The sequence below is a fragment of the Thunnus albacares genome, chromosome 4, assembly GCF_914725855.1.
Source record: "Thunnus albacares chromosome 4, fThuAlb1.1, whole genome shotgun sequence".
Taxonomy (NCBI): domain Eukaryota; kingdom Metazoa; phylum Chordata; class Actinopteri; order Scombriformes; family Scombridae; genus Thunnus; species Thunnus albacares.
Window position 1 is genome coordinate 20,027,616 of NC_058109.1, and position 23,676 is coordinate 20,051,291.

The window sequence follows — 23,676 nt, forward strand, 5'->3', positions numbered from 1 at the left end:
CAAGATTTATATTAAACTGCTCTCACAAAACATCAGTAGAGCGCTACTAGATGCAAATAATTACTTTCAGTACTGATTTAACATTTTTGATTAAAGAATTCATTCTTAAATGTAAAAAAAAGACAAGTTTAATTCAACTTATAAATAATAAACAATTCAGAATCGACTCATACTTAAAAGTTAAATAGTAAAACTAGTTATTGACTAAGTAGAAAAACTGCACTTACATTGTCGAAGGAGGCTTCAAATTCTGCGGCTTTGTCACAGCAACTGAATGTGATTCAACAGTGTTCATGCTCACACTTTGTTGTAACTACAACCCTAAAATATGCAGAATTTCTCTCCTCAAAATGTTTCCTGAATGTGTGCTACTACTTGAAACTTGTTAAAATGAGTCATCTCCAGGGTTTTGTTTGTTTAGAGCAGTGATTCACAACATGTGAATGGTCGCGAGATAAAATCTGAAAGAATAATTAAGAAGATAAGAAAGCTAAAAAAAAAAAACTTTTGTTCATTTTTTAAGCTTTTTTCCATTGGGAATTTCTGGAAACTGCATCTCTTCAGGCCTCTAAAAATAGTTCAGATAAAACAAGGTAGGAAAAAATCACCTAAAACAGTCACAGCAGACACAAGCAACCAGTGACAAGGGGCTGCAAATGAACACTGCTTCGTTTTAAGGGGTCACGAGTCAGAAAGTGCTGTTAAAACTTTGTTACCTCAGTCAAAATCTGCAATAACCACCTGACAACAGCTTATGACATAATAATTTGTTGTAACAGATCATTTTATTAAAAAAGATGTTTGTATAGATGCAGACATGTTCAGTTTAAATACAATCTAAAATTAATCTTTTATATATTCATTTTTTTTCATAATACTGGGAATGGACTACTTTTAAAACAATTTGTATCTAGTATCAATTCTATAACAGTAGCAATTAGCACGGCAGCTATGAGAAAAGCATATTGTGGAGTTTGTATACAAATACACAAAGCACAAACAATAAAACACACATATTGCAAACTTCTGGTCTGTATCAACTCCTCATAAATAACGTAAATCCAACATCTGTGAACAAGGTGGACATAATTCATCTTTCGCCTGTTCACCTCCTTTCTTCATAAATACAACAAAAATACTTTTCTGATCAGAATCCCTATCACACGTGTGTTAGTTTGTCTGGAGTGTTTTCAGTTTGAGTCCTCGAGGCTGCTGCTTTTCTGTTCCGAGCCGCAGTTGCAGAGCCGGACCATGATGCTTTGCAGGCTGGGCTCCACGATACCGAGCAGGGGCCTCTGGGAAGGGTCCCCATTCCAGCAGGCCTCCATCAGCTGCCAGCATTCCTCATCGAAACCGGGCAACCGCTCCGGTCTGGCACCTGGAGACGACACGGACACAAGTGAGCCCCCGGCAGCCGTTTGGACAAAAACATATCCAAGACAAACAACAGTGTGTCCTCAGATCGTTTTTCATCTGCATTATACATTACTCACCTTTTTTAACGTTATTCCAGAGTTGGTCCTTGCTGGAGCATTTCTCAAAGGCTTCTGGGAGTTTAACTGAACCAGTGCAGAGGTACCAGAAAAGGATCCCGAAGGCATAGACGTCAACGGAGTTATCATACTTTCCTGTCAGGAGAAATGTCACAATTCAGAGGTAAACTTAAAAAAAAAGCTATTAGGTTTAATTCTGACGTAAGATATAATGACATAATGTATGTAAAAGGTTACATAACAGGTTTGGCATCTTAAGTGAATATAGAAGGAATGTGACATGAACTTTTGTGAGCTACTGGCAGCTGTGTTTTCAGACACTTCTGACCAATTAAGCTGTTTGAAGATTGACCACAGGAGCTGCTCCATGATGTAATTATCGACAGTGTGACCGTTCAGCGATCGTACCTGTAAACAGCTCTGGAGCCATGTGAATGGGGGTTCCAACGATGCTGCCAGACATCATGGCCTCTGGTTTACAGAAGCCCAGGTCAGTGATCTTTGCACGATTTTGTTTGTCCAACTAGAAGAAGAAGAAGAAGAAGGGACACCAGATATCAAGAGAGTTGAGCACTTGTTTGGTCAGAAACAAAAGAGAGAAAAAAAACAACTGCTTTTGACTGTCCGACTGATGACTGACATGTGCTAAAATCTTCCAACAAATCATGGATTTTCTAGGATTTCAGAGGTTTCTTTTCTGAAAAAAAAAAAACAAACAGGTGCGGAAACGTCAAACTTCATCTATATAAACCACCAGAATTAATTTCAGAACACATTTTTATGTATTCTGAATACACCTGAATCATGCTTCATTCATTTTCTATGGATCTGGATTCAAATTATTCACAGTAGGTGGGATTTTGCAGTGAAAATTGAGCAATGTGAGAAATTCACAATGACTTTGTGAGGATATTTTTTTTGTAAACAAAACTCTCAATGCTTTGTTTCTACAATGATATAAGAGTGAAGAGCACATGCAGTTTGATTAAGGTAAGATTAGTTTTATGGGTCAATCATGAATGAATAAACCAAGAGAAAAAACAAAAAAAGACTATTTTTAAACATATTTAACACTATGATAGTTTTATTCATCTGCCTGTTTGAATGGTCAAACAACATCAGTGTAAGTAATAATGGACCAATAGTAATATTGATTTTTTTAAAGCTGATACTTGCTGCTGTCAACAGCTTGCTGATAAATCAGCACATCAATACAGTGGATCATATGAAGTGATGTGAGATGCAGAAAACAGGATGTTTGCTGAGCTTGCTCTGCACTCACCAGAACATTTTTTAGCTTTATGTCTCTGTGCAAGAGGCCCTGACTGTGCAGGAAGCGGATTCCCTCCACCACATCCAGAGCGATCTGAAGTCTCTCTCTCAGTGATAAACCAGCCTGACGGAGGCGGACGACACAGAACATGAAGAGGAGAAAGAAAAAGAAGTGAGAAAGAGGAATACAATGCTTTAAAAATGATACATTTCCTTTACTATCCACTGCATTATCAAGTCACCTTCAAGCCTGTATAGAGGTCTCTGTGCAGCCGCTCCATGATAAGCAGCACAGCAATGCTGGAGCCACCTCCATAAGTGTGATCAATCACGGAGCCGTGCAGGTCCACCAGCCGCTCGTGCTTTGGCAGGGTCCTGAAGTAACACACACCAAGAGGAAGAGGGGTGAAAAATAAAATATTTCAGTCATATTTTCCTGTTTCTCTGGGTGATTTCAGCTCTAACAGATTTGACATGCTGTATGGAGTTCCACAAGGGTCCGTTCTTGGACCTCTACTGTTTAATTTGTATATGCTTCTGCTGTTATCATAGTTATGATAACCAACTGTATATCTCACTGTACCTGGATAACATTAACAGATTCACTGTTCAACTGCTTGAACCAAAAAGTTTGACCATATCACTCCAATTCTTAACCTCTTAACATCCACCGGGTTGCTGGTGACACGCTCAAGCCAGTTGTAAGCAGTAGCATCACACAGTAATGAGTAAATGCAATTAACACAATTTGGCCAATTGGAGAGGTTCGGGAACACCAGTGACACCACAAACTAAAAACTCCCGACCTACCATAAGGTTAGACCTAGAGGTCTGGAGTTTTATAAGGGTCGAAAAGATGTAGAAGGTTTATGGTGTTCTGCATAGTTCTAGCATAAAGCAAGTCCTAATTATTGTTATTCAAATATGATTTATTATAGACGAGGACCAAAAACACTTTTTTGAGCCTTATTTGAACTGATAATAGTTTTGTTTGTGTTTTAGCCACAAACAAGCACATTTCCAGAAACTAGAAGATGTCACTTGTCAAAAAAGGCTAATACATGCATCATGGCCTTACAGTTCTTCTGTTATAAGCTTTTCCATTTCAGTTTGGCAAATAGGCAAAAATTCTATAAAAAGGGTGGATGTTAAAGGATTAAAAAGACTCACTGGCTCTCTATTCAGTATAGAACTGACTTTAAAATTTCACTTCTGGTCTATAAAGCACTAAATGGCCTGGCCCCTGAATATGTATCTGAGATGCTTGCATTTTATCAATGAGGCAGAGCTCTCAGGTCCCAGCACAGCCTTCTTCTCCAAATTCCCAGAGTTAATTCCAAATCAGGTGACAGAGCATTTAGTGCTTATGCTCCTAAAGTATGGAGCAGTTGCACCAACACAGTCCTGTTTTAAGAATAAACTTAAGACATTTTTATTTTGTTTAGCTTTTATCTAGGTCTGTGTGCATACATGTGCATGTGTGTACTTGTGCGTGTGTATGTAACATCTGCCTGTATCAATGTCCTAACGAGATTTTTTACTTTAAACTTGATTTGACTTGACATATGATCAGAAAGTGGAGAATTTGTCATGTTGGAGTCATTGTGTATTAATGTGAGTCTTATTGTGCACACTGGGGCAGGTCCAGCTCAGCTTGAAAAGGTCCTGCATTCCTCAGATCTATGACAGCTGAAGCAGACGAGCGTTAATACAACACGGGCGCTTCCAACAACATGTTGATTTGTTCACAGAATAGCCTCGAGGCCTGAACAGTCAAATCACGTTTTTATAAACTGGGTGGAGTTTGGCTTTAATAACAAGGCAACTGTCAAATGAAAAGATCACCGCTCTTGATGATGATTCTCTTGCAACTGCTTGGTGTGAATTTCCCATAAACACCTCTCATCAGTCTGACGTGCTGCCAACTTTGATGAGTATTGAGTAACTTTTCTTGAGGATGTGCCAAAGCAGCTGTCTTCACGTGTGTGTGTGCTATTTTTACTCATGTCGGTCTCACTAACTGACCTTGTGTAGTGAAACTCTAAAGCCAGGTCGTTCCAGTGTTTATCATCAGGCGGGACAACAGACTTTAAGGCACATGGGTAGTGTCCTCCCCAACTGTCGCACAAGTACACAACTCCGTATTGGCCCCGGCCCAACTCTCGTCCAAGCTTAGGCTTGCCTGTCAGAAAAAACAAAAGCAGTTGTTTGTTTTGTTTTTTTACTCAAAGTAAAAGAAAAGTTTGAACACAGGCAGCAGAGTTTATAAAAAAAAAAGCTGTGTAACCACAATGTAGGTGGTTACCGTCTCTCTAAGTTTGATTTTGGCCTTGATTTTGGGATGTTTTTGCAGGAACATGTGAGCAGACCGAGTTTCGTGTGTGGGTGTGTGTGTGTGAGCAATTGGAGGATTTCGTGGTGATGACTCACCATGCAGCAGCACATCCCTTAGAGAGCGGCTCTCCAGAGACAGGCGGGCCAGTCGAGGGGCGTGGTCCTTCCTCACACGCAGCCATAGGTCCTCAGTGCGCTCCAGACGCCCTGTGTGCCCTTCCTCCAGCTAGAAACACCCACACGTGACATAACAACAACTCACGGTTAGCGTTAAGAACTGTGAACAGCTGCTAAATGACTGGTCTCCTTTGTTAATAGTTATTTTATTTGGTAAAATCTAATTTTGTCCTATTTTCATGAAAAAACATCACTGAAAAGCCATGAAGGTGCTATCACCATAGAAACTGTTGCCAAGGACGACCACCCTTAGGTTCTCAGAAACTGCTGGCCAGTTGCAGTGACCTCTGACGATGTCGTCATTTGTCAGAGCAGATAACGTAGAGTTCCTGTCCAGCACACAGTTGCTGCTTGATCTATTTCATTTTTGTGACCAGAGGGTGAAAGTAAATTGATGTCTGTCTAGGCGGCTGTTTTCATACACTCCCTCCTCTGAGTTCATGTGTTCTCATCACTCTTGTTTGATTTGTGCATAGCTGGAGCTTCAAAGTCAACATGAGACCTGATATACTGTAACGTTTGCTCACAACACTCTCAACATGTAAACATTGTGTTCAGTTTCCTGGCAAACTGTCTACTGATAGTGTTAATTCCTTACATTATAATCAGATTAGTAAATTACTTATAACCATAATTTAGTAGCTATCATAAGTTTTTCCTTGATGATGAAGTTTATGTTGTTACTTGTAAAATATGCCAAGTTCCTTCATATTTTCAACTTTAATCAACTTTGTGGTTTACAACCATCTAGTTAGGATAATGGATGAAAGTTATGCACCTTCAACTCTACTCTGTCATCTGCAAGTGGGGAAACCCACATTTGTCAAAAACTACACATAAAACCTTTTACCATGCTAAAAAAAAATCTGTTGCATCAATGAAAGAGCTTTATACAGTATGAAAAACACTTCTTATCTTCATTTTGCTCTAATTTACTCTGTTTTTGCCTGTTATGGACTGAATTGCCTGCTACATAAACACTACTACAGAACTCTACTCACACATTTATGAGGGTTTTTTTCTGTTTTACAAATGCCAGTGTTTGTAGCAGATAATAAAAAGCAGATTAACTATGAAATATGACAATTGCAATACACTGAGTGAGGAGTCTCTGACACGCCGTAACAGGCTATTAACATCACGCTGTTGTAAATTGGGGGATAATTAAGAGTGCTGAGTGTCTTTGTCATGTATTCTTTTCAGCACAGAAAATGGACCCTGCTTTTAATTTCCTGTTTGATCTTGCAAGCTATCTCTGCCTTCACAGCGCAATTTACAGTCGCATTCATTGCAATAGCTCCTCCATATCATACAGCATACCAACATATTATCTCTATTATTCATGGACGCTCTGTAACTCTGTTATTTCTGACAGGAATGTGATGGTAATGTTATTTTATTAGGTTAACTTGCTTGCACTGCACTCGTTCACTCAGGCAACAAAATAACTAAATTAAATTAGGATATTTCTGTCCAACATACATACAAAGCATCTACCAACATCACCTCCTCTGTAAAACTGCCACAATTAATGAGCGCGTTTGTGTAACCGCATTAAGAGTGAAGAATTAGCAAGCATGGAAATGCAGTCAGTGATGTGACCCACACTGTCTGTCATGTGATGATTATCATCAGAGCAATTTGACTGAAACTGATTCGTCAGGGATTTCAAGGAGGGAGTCGCAACTATTTGCATATTGGGGCTTAAAAAGCGAAGCAATTCCAAGTGAAGTGGAGTGAAATGTTAAACCGTGAGCTGTGCAGGGCCTGCTGCTTAAGAGCTCAATGGGAGCAAATAAAAGCTGCAGATAAATATGTACATAGATATTATAGAGCTGTCAGACAATGCAAGTGTTTTAATAAATGTCAGAAAGAAATTAGTCAGTTACCAGCCTTGAGTTTCCCACTAGTCAGTGATACTGAAGGTATAAAAGGCTTTCAAAGTATTCAGGTGAAGCAGCAGAGAATAAATGTCACGGTCAAATGAGGTCAATTCTGTGGGGACGTTCTCCGCAGCTCATACAAACTCTGGCTGAGATATTTGTATGAGAAAACAGCGAAGCTAAAAAGAACAACCAATGCTAATCAGCCAACGCTTTATGTAAACTAGTCATATAATGTTCTGTCACCCTGATGCAAATTCTCCCAGTGTCTTTTGATCATAGTGTCTTAAAAGTTGTGTTATATCGGGCATGGGTTCTTACCACATTTCAACCTGCCTGCTTCCATCTCATACTGTACATCAGTTTGTCCTCTCTATGTTTTAAAAGCCCTGTTCTTTCCTCCTCCTTCTAAACCTGTAGTAACTCTTACTGGTTATTGCAGTTCCACTCAAAGTTGTGGTGGTGTAGCCATCCAGGTATTAACTCTAATTTTTAAAAAAAAAGAGTATAATTTCATAATTATCAGCATGGATAAATCTGTCAGCAGCTCAGGAGGTGAAAATTTAATGTCAGTCTCTCACATTACCACATATTCTGTGCTGAACCAGAATTTTCCTATGAATGTTGGCAAGGCAAAACAATATTTATGTAGCACATTTCATTACCTGTTATGTAATGAGAGAGTTAAAAGTTACATTTTCAGCCTACTTTTGAATGTGGACATGGTTGCGAAGAATCAACTGGAGTTAAATCCTCACTAAACCTTCTGTAATCTGAACCTGAGTTTACATCCACTAGTGGTTTGATGACAGTGATAATGTTTTCAATTTTTAAGTATAAGATCAGAAAAAGTCATTATGTTTTACTTGTATACTAGAAGCAAGGTGTGGAAATAAAATAGGGAATGAAAGAAGCAAAGAAGAGAGAGTTAACCTGGCGCAGGGATGCTGCAAAGGCCTCATGGGAGCTGTTGAGGCGGGTCCTGAACTGGGAGCAGATGCTTCGGGCCAGTTTGGCAGCACTGAGACTTTCTATGGCGTCCTGGGCCACTTTCCGCTTCCACTCTGGAGTGATGGCAGGGGGGTTTACAAATGTTATCCTGTGGATTATCTAGGAGAGAGATAAAGTTATTTAATAAACGTTCCTTCAGAGGGAACCATTCAAAGAGCCTTTTGAAACTCTTATGGATAAACTCTTATTAGATACTTACCTGTTTGATTTGCTCCCACACAAGTCGTGTGACGGAGGATCCTGAATGAAAGGTGACCTCCACGTGATAGGCAGCATTTAATAACTGGAACAGATCAGAGTAGGAAGCAAATAATTAGGAAACCCTGCAGTGCAAGTAACCACAATATGCTGTCTACAAGTCTAAAGGCCTCTGGTGCTGAAGCCAATCTTTTTCTTTTGGTTCTCCATTTTTCCAGCATGCGTCACTCTGACCCGATTCTGACCCTTTTGCTTCCTTACAAACCCTCTATTAGCTCACGCTAACATTTTGCTTTGTTGTGTAAATGTATACTTATAACAGTCCATGTAACTGAATAGTTGTGGAAGAAGAGTCATGTACCAATATCATCTATAATTTTATCAGTTTCTAGCCTAAATATTAATTTAAAAAATTCCCTCTAAACATTTAGATTGTTGCTGACACTGTTTCTATCGGCACTTGACTCACTTAAAGGGACCTATTATGCTTTTCCTTATTTTCAGTCAATGTACGTCCACTCAAAGTGTTTGTTTTTGCCACTGACAGGTAAAAACCAACTGCACAACCACATGTACTAAAGCATGTGGTTGTCACTTTAAGTGTCTGATAGTATTATAGAAAGGACCACACAGAGAAGTCAAGTGTTTTTCTTTACCTTTCACTTGATCCTGTCTGTTTGTTACTGTGTCTAACCAAGTCCCGCTCAAAGAGAAGTCTTGTTCTTAAATCTCACAAGAGTTGAGTTGCTATCGAAATCAGCTAAATATTCAGCCATGACTTTGAAAATTTAGATAAAACTAAGCTACGCTTTCTTTACTCTAATGCAACAAACTCCTCTCGGCACTCCTCTCTCCATCTCTGTCATGGCTGAATATTTAGTTGACAACAACTCAACTCTCACAAGATTTCAGAATGAGACTTCTCCTTGAGTTAGACTTGGTTAGACAGAATAACAAACAGACTGGATTGAGTGAAAGAAAATGTTTTTATGTTTATTAATCTGAGCCTGAGCCTGTCAGTAGCAAAAACAAGCACCTTTAGTGGACGTACATTGACGGGGTGATATTACCCCCTCGGATTACATTGCAGCCTGTTTTGCAGCTGCTGGCTGAAGCGCTCTCTCGATCAATACTGGACCAATTTCAAAAACTGTTGTTCCCATTAGTCACAAAAAGATGGGAAAATAGGGTCCAGGTTGAAAAATACTGAAGTTTCCCTTTAACACGTCTCTGATATGGCTGCCCCTAAGCAGGCTTCCTGAAAGACGGCCAATCAGAATCAGAGTGGGCTCATCAGGAGGCGGGCCTTAAAGAGACAGGAGCTAAGACTGCCTGTTCGAGACAGAGGCTGAACTGAGCAGCTGCATAAAGGGCCAGTATAAGATAAATAACTAGTTTTTTGAAATGTGAATCATGCAAAGCTACTCTTGTGGAGTCCCAGAATAAAAATATAGAAATGAAAGGAAATGAGCATAATAGGTCACCTATGACAGAAATTAATATTTTGCCTACATTCAAGCATATTTACACTAAATAAGACTGCTGTTTGTCAGAAACATAGACTACTGCCCACCTGTTTGAGGTGATTGGAGGTGATATTGTGGACCGAAGAATCGATGTGCGATTTCTCCAGACTGTTGAGACATCGCTCCAGAGTTCCTACGAAGCTCTCCCTCAAATAGTCCACAGAGCTGATCAGCTTATTTGCCACAGCCTGATTCAAACGAACCACTATCAGCTCCTGGATCTGGTGGATGCACGATTTGATCTCCTTTGACGTAACAGGCTCTCCGTTAGTCGTTACGATGATGTCTGCAGTTCAAAGAAAGCAGCTTAGCACTTCCCAGGCATGTGGTAAAATGCACATTTCCTTTTATTATTATTTTGGCAAGAAAGATTCCAGTGTACAATATATTGATTATAAGTGCAATAAGTCTAAAATCTTCATAACTGCTTAAACAATTCATTTCTGAAACACATTTTAATACACTTCCTATAGAGTTATAGCTGTCAATTAATGTGTTATTGTTAATTTTCAATATTTCTTATTAAAATGCACCATTTATGATAACATTAATAAAATGTTAAAGGTATCCTGTGGAGGTTTAGTTTTTTGAAATTCAAAGTTTCTCATGAAAATGCACTGCCAATTCACCTAACTATCATTTATGATTTTCTATATCATAAAATGTAAAACCTGCAATTCAACTCACTATACATTCTGGTTCAAAGACTTAATCCTTTACGTCAGAGCTACTCTCATGTTGTCAGGTTTAACTGTTGTGTTCGCACGGTGCCAGAGCAGAAGAAAAATCTGGTTGAAGCCACTTATTCTGGTCGAGGTGAAAAAATGCATATGGCTGGTTTCCTGACTGATTACTGACCAACACACTTAACAACTAATTCTGAAACATGGTCCGATATTAAAAAACACCTGAAACACCTGTGTTGGGTTTTACTCAGCAAAACTAGCCGTTAGAAAGTGCAAAACTTTGTGGGCAGATTGTGAAACAGAGCTGGCTCAGCCATGTCCCTGCGGGTCTGACTAGAGTCTGAAGACATCAAAAGAAACTGGCTTTGAGTCAGGCTGCAGACTTGAGACTCATGGTCAGTACAGAACAGACAAGCCAGTTGTCCATTTTGTCCCCCTCAGAGACACATCAGCAATATAACAAATCTAAGAAGGATTAAATGAGGATAATCTGAACAGGCTGCAGCCTGAGTCCCACAAATCAGCCTTTTTTTGTAATGGGGACATAATTAAGTGGGAGTCATTTCCTATTAACTTGAAAAAATGAGAGCAAAATAAATGAGGCACACGTGTGGTCATAATTGAATGATCAAATGTTAAACCACAGAATCAAAGCTACAGGAGACTGTAACAGCAAATCATGTTTCCCACTTCCTAGAATCTAAAATAAAACATACAACTGAAGAGTATGTTTCTAATTTCATATAGACATTTTTGGCAGAAAGATTCATAGGGTATACTTAAGTTATAATAGCTATAGTTATAGTTATATCAAACAGGGGTATAACTCAACCCTTCATAGAGGTTGTTTGTTACAACAAACAAGTAAATTAATACATTTAAAGTTTCACTGCTTCTCAACTTATTTTGAAGTCATAATTTGAAGCATGAGACATGGAAAATCATAACTGAATAATTATAGTAAGTGTGGTGAGTATTGGGGAAAAAAACTCATTAATATTAATTCAAATCACAAGCTTTTTAATTAATTAGTGTATGGACTGCTGTTTATATACTACAAACAAATAAAAAACAAAATTAAATTGGAAGTACTCAGAAAGAGAGATCCTGGTTGGGAGACTGCACAATTAAATAATAATTATTCGCTTTACTGATCTTCATGGTGATACTTGCTTAGTTTTTGTAGCTTTTAGCGAACATCTACCTGGACTTGATTTGATGGCATTAGAGCCACTATTACAAACAAGCTTAATCAGGCTTTAAAATCTGTCTGTCATCACAACTCTGCTGATCTTCTTAACTCCGACATTTTTGTCAAATAAAGCCTGTTACTATCTGACTAAGATTCTGATTTTATCCAATCAAATGTGTCCTAATCAAACAATTTATGCCTTTAGGAGCAAATTTATTAATTCCAATATACGTACACCAGCTGTTTAATGTATTTTTGTGTGTTCCACCATCTGTAAAATAGTGTCTTGATTAATAAACTCTTGAACAACGACAGAAGAGAAACTCTGCCAGCCTTGTGGTATTTAACCAGGGTGCTTACTTACTAACCTGTAAACTCCAGGTTGGCAGCATCCTCCAGCAACTGCTCTTTCATGCTGGTGAGTGTCTCCACAATCATCTCCTTCATCTCTTCCTGTTTGCGGTTAGCGATGGCCATGAGGGAGGTGAACAGTTCGCCCTCTTTCTCACGAGTGTACTCCAGCCTGCGGGGTGTTATCTGGAGGTCCCTCTGCATGTCAAAGGCCTGCAGGGGGATGAAGCAGAAAGGACAAAGGTCTGTTGATGATTTTTTTCAGAGGCATCCTGGGTCACAGCACACTCCGACCAAGCTGTTAGTGCAGTGGTAGTGACAACGGTCAAATGACTATGAAGCAGTAAAACAGTGACCGATATTAACAGTGCCGCGAGGCATCATTCTCTGACCTGATTGATGAAAAGATCTAGACAGCGACAATGGAGCCCATTAAGCAGGTTGGCAGCCTCCACCTGCTGATTTTGAAGCACTTGGCGAGCAAAAGGCACCAGCAACCGATGCAGTCTTTCAAAAGCCTCACCCAGCATGCTCTGGGGCTTGGCGCCCGGGGTGGGCATCTGTGTAGGGGCCCCACAGGAGCAGTTTCCTGTCGGGCTGTTTAGGAAACCAAGGGAGAGCAACTGCTTGTGGAGGGCGCTCTTCTCTCTCTCCTTTTCCTTCTCTGCACGGCGGCCGGGTTCTGGGGAGGATGCTGGCATGGTGTCAGGGATGCGGACAAAACAGATGGGAAAGGAGAGCATCTCTTTGACCTTCCAGAGCTCTGCCACCTGCTCTGTGCTTAGGGAGTCCTGGTTGATGGCATAAAGTATGATGGGAATCACGTTGCGAGTGCAGTCTTCCAGGGCCTCTTCTGTGGGCTGGACACTCGGACAAGGTACCACCATGACCTTCGCTTCCTGATGACGAACCACAAAGAAACCACAAAAATGTTACTTTCATTACAAGTAAAGTTGTTTATATACAGGAAGTTACTAGGAAACATGGTCCTGTAAAAAAGTGTCTGTTCGCCCAAAATAAACAAAAACATATTTTCACATTTACTCCTAGTGGTATCCATTCAGTCAGACTCCACTTGGAGGATACCGATGGATTCATTTGCTAATGTTTTGCTGAGATATCTGCCAGCGAACAAAAATAATGGAGGTAAATGGAAATCAATAGTTGCTATACATTTTTCTAATAATAATAATAATGGATCAAATAACTATGTGTTTTGTGACAAGTGTCGCTCGCTTTGACGAACAATCAGAGAATTATCACCTGACTCTGCAGTTCCCTTTAGCTCTAACAAGTTTTATAACATTTTGCAGTTCACTGTTTTGGTCTAACGGCCCACAACTTCACTGTTTTGGTTCACTCTCACCAGCATTATTTTTTGCCACAGAAGGCGGCTGTTTTCAGAGAGTTAGCGACTAGCTGGTGAAGAGTCAGATATTTCCATCAGGAGTTGGTGGAGACCAAAAACAGAGCTAAAAGGAGAGTGAGTTTCAGACTTAGATTCACCAGGTGACAAGAAACATGACTCCAAATGAATATGAATGTTGTTCTGTATCTGCTAGATGTGTAAACAGGGAACTGTATGCTAATAACTTTGCTATTTTCAACTTAAAAAGTGAAAGTGTGTCAGTATTGTGTTCACAGTTTATTTCCACTGCCTTTGAGTGCCCAAAAATTCAGTGACTAACCTCACTGTGGACAGGTTTCAATATTTTAGACCAACAGTAGAAAATAAAGAGTTTTACTTTTCTAAAGGCCTTTAACCTCCTGACAAAAAAATGCACTCGACCATGTCTTAGCAGTAAACTATAACTTCTGTTATATAAAGTGTTTCCGGGCGATTGGAGCACAGTTTCAAACCAACTGATGTTTGAAGATGTTTAAAGGGATTCCAATGCAAAAGGGAGAAAAAAAAAAAAAACATCCACTCATATCACATGCTCCTTCTATTTCTGAACACATAACGGCACATTAATATTTGTGGTGGTCTTGGGAATGTCTGTGACAGGGCAGAAAAATATCAAGTAAAAAGGTTTGCTTAACCCTTGATAAATAACAACATTAACAAAAATAGACTGGGAGAGAGCTTGAGAGGGAGACCATGACGGGGGGGAAAAGACAGCCAGAGAAAAGAGGCAGAAATGACCCACTGCTACACAAAGGAGACAGTCAGTCCTGTCTCCAAGAAACAAGGGCCGAGCCCATCTGAGCAGTCTCTTTGGAACAAAGATAGCCTGCAAACATTTGTTCACAACCAATCAAAATCAATACAATGTTTGAATTGCCTTAATGCAGTCAGTTTTCAACAACAACCCTTCAAGAGAATGTCTATGGGCGATTTTGAAGTTACTATTTTGTTTTTTTTTACATGTCTTTAAAAAAGGACTACTGTCTGACCCAGTTATACAGAGAAAAAACAAGACAAATGGCTGTTTAAGAAATTAGAATTTTCTTCTATTAGCATATTTTAAGAGTGACTGCCAATATCGCAGCCCTTCGTTAACAAGCAGGCTCTCTTATGTGAATTCATGGAGCACTGGCAATAAACATGACAGAATATGTACCTCCAAAGAATTTTAGAAATGTGGCGATAGGTTAGCACCCTTTATGTCCTCTGAGTCACCGTGTGCTTAAGTTGAGGTTGGTCAAACTCTGGGAGTAAGAAAAGGCTAATTAGCAAGTTAGTTCTCATCTGGTGGCCTCTAAAGCAGGGTGCTGTGATTATGGCAGGAGTGTGTGAATACCACAGTGAGCAGAGAGATTCTGTGCCTTACTTCCACCTAAACATGTTAATCTCTTTTTCATTCAGCAGAAACCTGAAAGCCAAGATGATTCTGTCTCTAATCTATGATAAAGTGTATATTATGACAATGGATAACTTGGCTAGTTAAGACTCTGGTGTCCTCTCAAGTGTGACAAACTTTTTGACCCAAATAAAGGATTGCGGATCCCACGCCTCTCAGTCACACGTGAAAACGATCAAGGGTGTAAAATGACTGCTTCACTCCCAACACTGACATTTTCCTTTTAGGAGTTCATCTATTATGCTTTTCTTTTTCTTGAAGCAGTGGTTAAAAACGTTTTTAAAATCTATAGCCATATTCAATCAACTATACCAACATATTATTTTTTATAACACAATGACAAACAGACCATGAAGAGAGTACTGCAAGATCCACACAATGGATTTTACCACACACACACATTTAAAAATTCAGCAGTGCAATAAAATGTAGTTACACATAAATTCTAATTAAAACTTTTTACATTTAAATTAGAGTAGATTAAGTTATTCCACAACACTCATAAGACCATAGACGGTAAAAAATAATGGACATAGCCACCATGACGTCGCCCATTGGTTTGTGGACTCCTGTTTTGAAGCCTCGAGTTTGGCATTTTGACCGTCGCCATCTTGGATTTTTGGAGTCAAAAGTGACAATATTTGGATGACAGGGTGAAGTTGACCCCGAACGCTAGCTGCTAGCTTGCTTGTTAAGTTGGGCATTTAAACATGAGGGTCTATGGGGATTGACTCACGTTTGGAGCCTCAAATGGCCATTCGAGGAACTGGGGTTTTTTGCACTTAAACATTGGCTTCATTTTTCAGCCCCAGATGTTGCTACTTGAATGAGATTTGACAGACTGACTGGTGTGCTCTTGTCTCAAACAAATATGCAATCAATGTTTGTGTATATAATTCGTGTCAACATTAGAGAAATTTGATTTTAAGCAAAACTATTTGATAAAAGTTATGAATGGGTCTTTTCTGTGAACACAGCTCACCCAAAATCATCGTTTTAGGCTTCAAGAAAAACAAAAAACTGAAACTTTTTTGTTTTTTGTGTCCCAGGAATCAGTTGTAACCATGGAAACTTCATCACAGCAAAGGGTTTGGGATTTTTTATACATGACCTAGTCATGTGAATCGCACCAGACCAGTGGCATTACGTAAGGGGGCTGGGCGGGTGGGCTGCCCCAAGGCAGAGCTAGGCCTAGTTTCTGGGGCTGTGTGATGCTCGCTAAGGGGCCTTGGTCTAAAGGATTAGAGACTAATTTCCACGTGTCACACATGATAAGGAATGACTACAATCCTTACACCATGCTAAATCAATTCACTCCCACAAGATATTGTGATTTTCAGGTCGCACTGGCTGAAGACCAGCATGTCTGTACTACTGTGTGCAACAATTCTTCCTTTTTCCAAGTAACTTCGACATTAACTTGTGAACCTATTTTTAAAGGAGTGTCCAAAACCTTAATGAGAAACAAGAATGTATTCCTGAACAGTAGCACAAATCAGGTAAAACACTGAACAGCACAGCAAATAATCAGCTCTGCTCAGTAAGCTGTTTGTGAGCTAAGCTATGTGTGAACTCAAAGGCTGGATCAAGGCAGAAACACTGATGAAAAAAAAAAAATCATCTTTCCTTTTGTCAGGGGAAACAGGAGGAAATACCAACACACAGAAATAGAAACACACATTCGGGCTTAAAAGATAGTTTGATGTGCAGTATATCACAACATGGTCTGCATATGCAAAATCAGATGTTTTTATTCACATAAAACTACAAAACAAGCTGTAGTTTAAGCGCACTGTGAATAAAATGACTTATTTCAAGTAGTGCCTCAAACTCTTATCATCATCATTATTATATCTTTCTCAGACTTTAGATACATTATAATGCCATCACAATATGAATGAATGAATGATAATAATCTGTTCCTGTCAAGGGACATATTCATACAAACTGCACCATGCACAGGCTTTAGATTCACCTGAAGGTGCCTTTCAAAATATACAAATATCCAAACTAATCCTACCTGAAATAACTGAAGCCACTAAATACTACATGCCTGTCTATAGAGACGTCCTCCGCACTGGCCTAATGCAAGGGGAGTCATGTGCATAAGCAAAAAACTAAAAAATATTTTACAAGGCAGATTCTTTTTTTTTTTTTCTAACAGTGAATGAATGTTCTTGTTGCAGAATATGATGCCATCGGTGCCTTATACCCTTTATCAGAGTTGGGAAATGAGCTAGAAATGTACTGATACCAATAATGGGTGTTGGGTGGGTTAGTCACCACCGGAATATAGGTTAGGTTTATAAGTGAATACCATCGTAACATGTAAGTAACTTTTTTTGTAGCCGTTTTCCCACTTTTAAATGAAGGAGGGTGTCAGTCGTAGTCAAGTCTAAAATAATAAATCAAATAATAATTATAAAATAGAAAGAAAATAGCTGTCAAACCATACAAAATAATAAAGCGAATAGCAAGTAGCAAGAAAATATACGTCACCAAAAAACAGAACTCAACTCACAACTCAATGCAGTTTCCAATAGGTGTATTAAATCATAAATATCGGTGTGTGTGTGTGTGCGTGTGTGTGTGTGTGTGTGTGTGTGTGTGTGTGTGTGTGTGTGAGCGTACATGCGTAACTTGTCCCACAGTCTCGGAGTTCAATCAACTCTGTAAAAAAATCAGTTTTGTTTTCTCCACAAACCCAAATCAGTTCAGTTCAATCCAGTTTCACAACCACAAAAGAAAGACAACTCAAAAGTCGGCTCCAGGTTTTACTGCTGATCCACACAAAACAAAACAAACCAAGAAAACGTAAGAAAAAAACAATTTTGTTTTTTTCTTTTATGAATCATATCGTTTTCTTGCAGCCCGGTTGCAAATGCCTTGTTGCCCAGTGGTTTGGGACTGCTGCTTTAGTAAGCTGTCCCCCCCCAAAAAAAACGGGGTGCCTAGTGACCGGGGGCTGTGACCATTGATCGCAAAGTCCCAAGTTTGAGTCTGGCCGAGGAGCTTTGTTGCGTCATGTCACACTTCGTCTTTGTCTCTCCTCTTTTCTCTACTGTCAACTCTAATAAAGGCATAGTATGCAAAAAAAACCCCATCAACTTTTCGTCCTCTCACATGCTTCTGCCTCGTGTCATTCTACATCTTTATCAGTTAGTCATATCACTCAGCCCTGTTATATGTATCTAGATACAGAGTGTGTTAAAGTTCAAGGAAACTAATAAATACCAGTTAAGACCAACATCACATAAACAGTTTATTCAAAGCCTACCTGAAGCAGCGGATGATGCAGGGTGATCTCCAGCTCTGCTAGCCTGTGTGCTGGGTCCTCACATTCCTCGTGGATCTCCAGGTCTTCCCGGGGCACTGTATCCCAGCGGCCACAGTTAGCTGCCAACTGGTGCACCAGCTCATACTGGCCGGGCAGCGCCAAACTGAGCCGTGTCTGCCTCCCGTGGGTGAAACACAGCTTCCGCCTTTTGCAGACAGTGCCCTGGACTCCTTCACAAGCCTCTCCGGCCTCGGGGCCCAGTGGCAGCAGTCTCTCACCCAGGAGACAGTTGAGCAGCTGGTAACGGGCAGCACAGTCCTGGCCCAGCACCACGATGTACGGGGCAGCACCCACAGTGTTGCGTAGGAACTCTTCCTCATGGCTGGGGAAAGAGATGCAGCTAAACTGGGCTAGAGGAAGAGAAAGAAGAAAAGGGGGTATATGTTTAAGTGGTGGATTGGGAACAGAACTTGGTTATCTGAAACCTGATCAATACCCCTAATCAATCCTGTTCACTCCTGGAATCAGTAATCTGTTTTTTTAGGAATTCTTGGTCATCACTGTAGGCAGAGACAGTGACACTCAATGACACATTATACTTTGTATCTGAGCATCATTTTCAGAATATAAAGTAAATCGCTGTTCCTTGGTGGCAACTTAAGAAAGACAAAACATTTTTAATCTGTTATCTTTCCTTGGACTGTTATTTCCGGATCAAACCCTGAGATGTGGAGCACACAGAGGAACCAATTCACCCTTATTATTGAAGGTATCAGACATAATCCTCAGTGATGCTGAGTCACAGTCTAAAACAGTTATATAACAAAAAGAGGGGAGAGCGCAGCGATGGCCTACTTTATATTCATATAGCAGGGCGTTTCTTTTCTTACATACATGTGGTTTTACTGTAACTGTTACACTAATCTAGCATTCGTCTACTGGTATTCACCATTTGACCTAACATGACGCATTAAAGCCGACCTGTGCTGAGCATTTGACTGCACGACCTGTGTGCAGCAGATGGACTACGCTAAACAACCTCTTTAACTCGTAGCAGGCGTTCAGCTCGGACCTATACATAACAGATTGAGAACTATTGTGTGATCCTGCTGCATCATGTGATGCACATTTTTGTCAAGATAAGTGTAACCAAGACATTTGCAAGGTGAATCTAGTTAGCAGGTGAGGATATGCGTTTGGCTATGCCCATGAAAGGGAGGCATTATCCCATTTTTCTGTTGATTATGGCTAATCTTCTGCTTAACATTGTTCATTCAACACTGGAGAAAATGATTGTGACCTTCTCTGTGCACAGGACACCCACTCTGACAGAGCAAGCCACTCCTGCAGATGTGACGCATTACACTTTATCGGCATACCATCACTCCTGTGCGTTTAATCAATGTTTCATAGAAAGAAGCATCTGAATCATATGGTCAAGCAGCCTAAAATACTGAAAGTTTGAAATGGATGAAATGTTTGGTTATTTGCTTAAGTAAGAAAAAACATTTTTGCCAAACTTTTAAACCTTCATTAAACCTCACCAAACACTGACACACACACACAAGACAAAGTTAATGTGAAAGAGATGAATGAGTGCCTAATGTAACAGGCTAGTGAGTGCAGAAATCTCAGCATATTTGGTGCACTTAGTCTGCTCATGCTTTTGAGAGGGGGGCTTAATCTCTTTAGTTCCAAATCCTAATTAAATGCATTTTTTTTTCAGGTCTACGTGTTGGTGGAGAAATCACTTGGCAGCAGCACCTTGTTAGCTGTGGATATTATTATTTTTTGGTCAACATCCAGGATGTGTTTAACATGTTAAAACCACTGTGACATTGTGGTGCAATCACAGGTATGTCCATGTGTCCAAACCTTACCTGCCTCCAGAGAAGCTGACTCGGAGCTCATGGTTGATGCACAGGCATTGCTGTAGTTCTGTCTTATTTCCCGGAAGAATACATTAGTCTCCTTCAGGTTCTTCTTCAGCTGGATGGTGTGTTTGTTGTAGCTGTTAAATATCCGTGTTAGTTCCCGAGCTAAAGGAGTCGCTTTCTGCTGTACGTTTCCCTCCATGATCAACAGGTTGAGGCTGCTTTCTTCTTCTTGAGATTTACCAGAGCAGGTGCCACACTTAAGAGACCTTAATTATACGTCGCAGTTGACAAAACTCAAATGCAAACCAGTGAAACAAGTGTCCTGCTATCACACCTTTCTCGTTGGGTGCTAGTTAACGAGTAAGTTCGTCCACCCACCTGCTGTGCTGTCAAATAATTATAAAAAATGACACTTTTATTCACTTAACATTAGTGTGCCAGTGCTGGACAGACAACAGTGTCCCGTGTCAGTGGATAAAAGTGAGGCATTTGGCTTTTGTTGTTGTGTGGAAGCTGACTAGCACAGCTAGCTAGCTTAACTTCGACAGTGTCAGATAACTTTAGTGTTTCTGAGGTGAGATATTACAGTTTGCTAAAACGTCACCGCTATTTCTGCATGTTGTGTTTGCCGTCGCCAATAGTTAACACTGGCTGGTTAAGAAGTAAGGAAAACAGAAGACACCAAGACCTCAATGGCGACAAATATGCTGAAATAATGTGTGTTTTGCGACCAAACTGCGCTCCAGATACGGTTAGCGGTGCTAGTCGGATGGCATCCCCGTCCCGTCCTCTCCTCGGCCCGGTACAACAGTCATAGCCTTCAACCGTTTCACAGCCATACAGCTCCGTGTTAAAAGAGAAAAAGAGAAAAAGATGGGGCCCAACTTTGACAGTTGCCTCTCAATGACAACGGCCTGTGCACGACAAAAAAAACGTTGTTTTTCCTCCGAGGGATAAGATCTTCCTAAACTGGCTGTGGCCCGGAGGAGCCAGTGGACATCTTCCAGCCTGGGGGGAGACGGCGACACAAACTCAAGAGAGAAGATTGATGTTTTCTCTCTCGGTGATGATGAAGAGGACAGTCTGTGGTGGTGGCGGTGCTGTTGCAGGGCGAGGTTTGTCCGAGTCAAATCAAACAGTTAAGGCCAAGCAATGAAATCACTGCAAAACAGAAAGTCGATCAGACCCAAAGCTAGGGAAAGGAAAGGGCGGGGTGCGGGATGGCGCGCTGCACTCTGGGGAATGTAGGAGTGTTGGTTGTGGTCGCAGCTTCGGTCCAGTACAGCATGTAGATGGCTCACCCTGTGGTCGAAGTGCATGCAAGTGCAATATTTTCTTCTTATTTGAGGTTTAACGCCAGCTGGCATCCATAGTTTTGCATTACTGCCATTTTCTGGAGTTCGTGAACTCCTACAGTTTTTCCATCAGTCCTGATCAAGCATCTTCTGCCCTGTCCTCTAACACCACACTCCTCTTAAATCCTGCCCGTTAGCCCTAATCTTTTCATTTCCTCCATCACGTCCTGTCCCTTTGATCTATATTTATTGCAGCTGATGACTACATGATCCACAGTTTCTGGTATTTAACAATGGTCACAAAGACTTCCCTATAATATTAAGGGTGCTGTATAAATTGCTACGTCTTATTCTTAATCTAATTATCACTACCTCTTTTCTGTTTCCTTCCCTGTTTCTCACATCACCCACTCTATTTTTAATTGAATATAAGTGTCTCCCTGATAGATAGATAGATAGTAAAGTATTTTGTCCACTCTTTCGTTACCCAGAATGCCTGTGTGAGCGGGAACCGAAATCAATGTGACCTCAATAAGTGCAATGTCACTGTTTCCAGTGGCAAAACATAGGTCCACTGACAAAAAAGGAAAGATTTCCTAAATACAAGGAGTCTCTATGGAAGCCCATTTCTGTCAAAACAAAAACATAGATTAAATGTTATACTCATTAGAGGTCAAACTTATTAGACAACATTTTCAAAGTCAACATTTTGACTTATTATCTCACAATTGTAACATCTCATAATCCTGATTTAGAGAGTCAAAATATTTACTTTTGACTTAGAAAGTTAAAGGGGCGCTCCACCAATTTGACAAATGAAGACTGGTTTACATGTCTTGAAGAGTACCACTCAGCCTATGACAACAGTTGTGTGCGGCTCTCATGGGAGTTTTCTTTAACTATAAGAAAATAACCCTGATGATGTCACCAGGGTAATCTTGAATTTAGCTTGTTTGATAGAGACGTGGGCATGCACCAGGCAGGGAGGGACTAATGAAAGACGCTATTTAGTGGCATTATGGGAAATATAGGATCCACTGTATTTTGGACCTTGACCCATGCATACTATGGACTAAAGGTCAGGATATCTCGGCCTCTGTTGCCTTGATTTTTGAATCTGTCTCTTGTGAGTTCCTACACATAATGAAAGTGCAATGCCAAGTCATCGGAATATCCCTTTATGATTCTGACTTTAGTATCCCTTCATTTTGAATTTCTATCTAATAATCTCATAATTAACTTAATTTTATTTTAATTCGTTTTGCTTGCAGCAATGGTATTTTATAATGAGTAAAAGGGATTTAAAAAAAATCTAATATCATTCGTACCCTTCAATTACTAATTAGTTCCCTCAAATGACAAATTTGTTAGCACATATTAGGAAGTGAAAGGAGCAAGGAATTTCTTTATTCATTGTTATATGCACCATCATCAGCATATAAATGTAATTGCTGGATGCTTGTGGTCCAAAGAAGACTGAGCATGCGCAGTTGAAACAATCTATACCTCTGTTTTTCTGACGGACTCTACAATGTGAGGTTTATTAAGTTAAATTTTCATAAACTACTCATATCTGGTACATTTCAGCACTTCTTGGTTTAATATAAAATACATATTTTTGCTCATATATCAATCTATATGACAAACTTTTGTTAGATAAAGAGGCTATGAAAAAGGTAAAAAATGAGATAACCAGTTTTGGGCATGATGTAAGGACCCCATGCTCCCAGTAAACCACTCTTCTGGCAGGATGACATCAGCAACATCTTGAATGTCCCACTTTTTGATAGTCTAGAAAAGCTTCTAGACTTTGATTTCATAAATATAAAATATTTGACGTATAAAACACTATTAGTGACAAATCTTTGTGATTTATAATGTTTATATGTAAATGTGTTCCCTGTGCAAATACACAGTGATCAGTATTTATTTATGTTTCCTACATTCAACAATTTTTCTTATAATAATCTTTGTTCTTGTCTACGTGCTAATCTTTCCTAAGTCTTATTCTTTCAAGATTGTGTGCATTTCCTTCCGATCTCTGATTACAATTACAATTTCCTCTGCATACATGGGTGAAGAAACACTGACACACTGCTCAGACAGCTGAGAGGCAAACACAAAGGGTTAGGAGGTCAATTAAGACAGAATTTGGCCATGCACCAGTTGGCTTAAGGTGTTAGATCTGAGTGTTCCTGAAATCAGGATGTCAGCTCATCCTGTCCTGACTGTTTTGTTGTTGTTTTCATATTATTAGTATTAAGTACAAAGATGTTTAACAGAGCCACTGTCAAAGATTT

At 39.9% G+C, this 23,676-nt stretch overlaps 2 protein-coding genes across 2 annotated transcripts in view; one reads left to right on the top strand and one right to left on the bottom strand.

The window, feature by feature from the left end:
• Nucleotides 1–763: 763 nt before the first annotated feature.
• dstyk (dual serine/threonine and tyrosine protein kinase) lies at nucleotides 764–21,773 on the bottom strand. Its single transcript, XM_044347917.1, has 14 exons — nucleotides 20,085–21,773; nucleotides 18,205–18,614; nucleotides 12,516–13,022; nucleotides 12,141–12,336; nucleotides 9,942–10,180; nucleotides 8,370–8,453; nucleotides 8,093–8,269; nucleotides 5,196–5,325; nucleotides 4,791–4,947; nucleotides 3,008–3,140; nucleotides 2,776–2,889; nucleotides 1,902–2,016; nucleotides 1,494–1,628; nucleotides 764–1,378 (listed from the first exon to the last, which is right to left on the bottom strand). The coding sequence occupies exons 1-14, from the start codon at nucleotides 20,278–20,280 to the stop codon at nucleotides 1,191–1,193; spliced, it is 2,781 nt and encodes a 926-aa protein (XP_044203852.1). The 5' UTR covers nucleotides 20,281–21,773; the 3' UTR covers nucleotides 764–1,190.
• cse1l (CSE1 chromosome segregation 1-like (yeast)) overlaps nucleotides 9,517–23,676 on the top strand; it is a 287,251-nt gene continuing 273,091 nt past the window's right edge. The window contains exons 1-2 of the mRNA XM_044347907.1: nucleotides 9,517–9,520; nucleotides 10,927–10,940. The gene's annotated coding sequence lies outside the window, so the exon portion shown is untranslated. The remainder of the gene's footprint in view (nucleotides 9,521–10,926; nucleotides 10,941–23,676) is intronic.

What these genes read in the sequence shown, in the direction of transcription:
- dstyk (XM_044347917.1), bottom strand. Translation starts at nt 20,280, where the DNA reads ATGGAGGGAAACGTACAGCAGAAAGCGACTCCTTTAGCTCGGGAACTA. An exon ending in TAGATCTTTTCATCAATCAG is followed by an intron (nt 12,337 to 12,515) that starts GTCAGAGAATGA and finishes ATCCCCCTGCAG; the next exon opens with GCCTTTGACATGCAGAGGGA. An exon ending in TGCCAACCTGGAGTTTACAG is followed by an intron (nt 10,181 to 12,140) that starts GTTAGTAAGTAA and finishes TTTGAACTGCAG; the next exon opens with ACATCATCGTAACGACTAAC.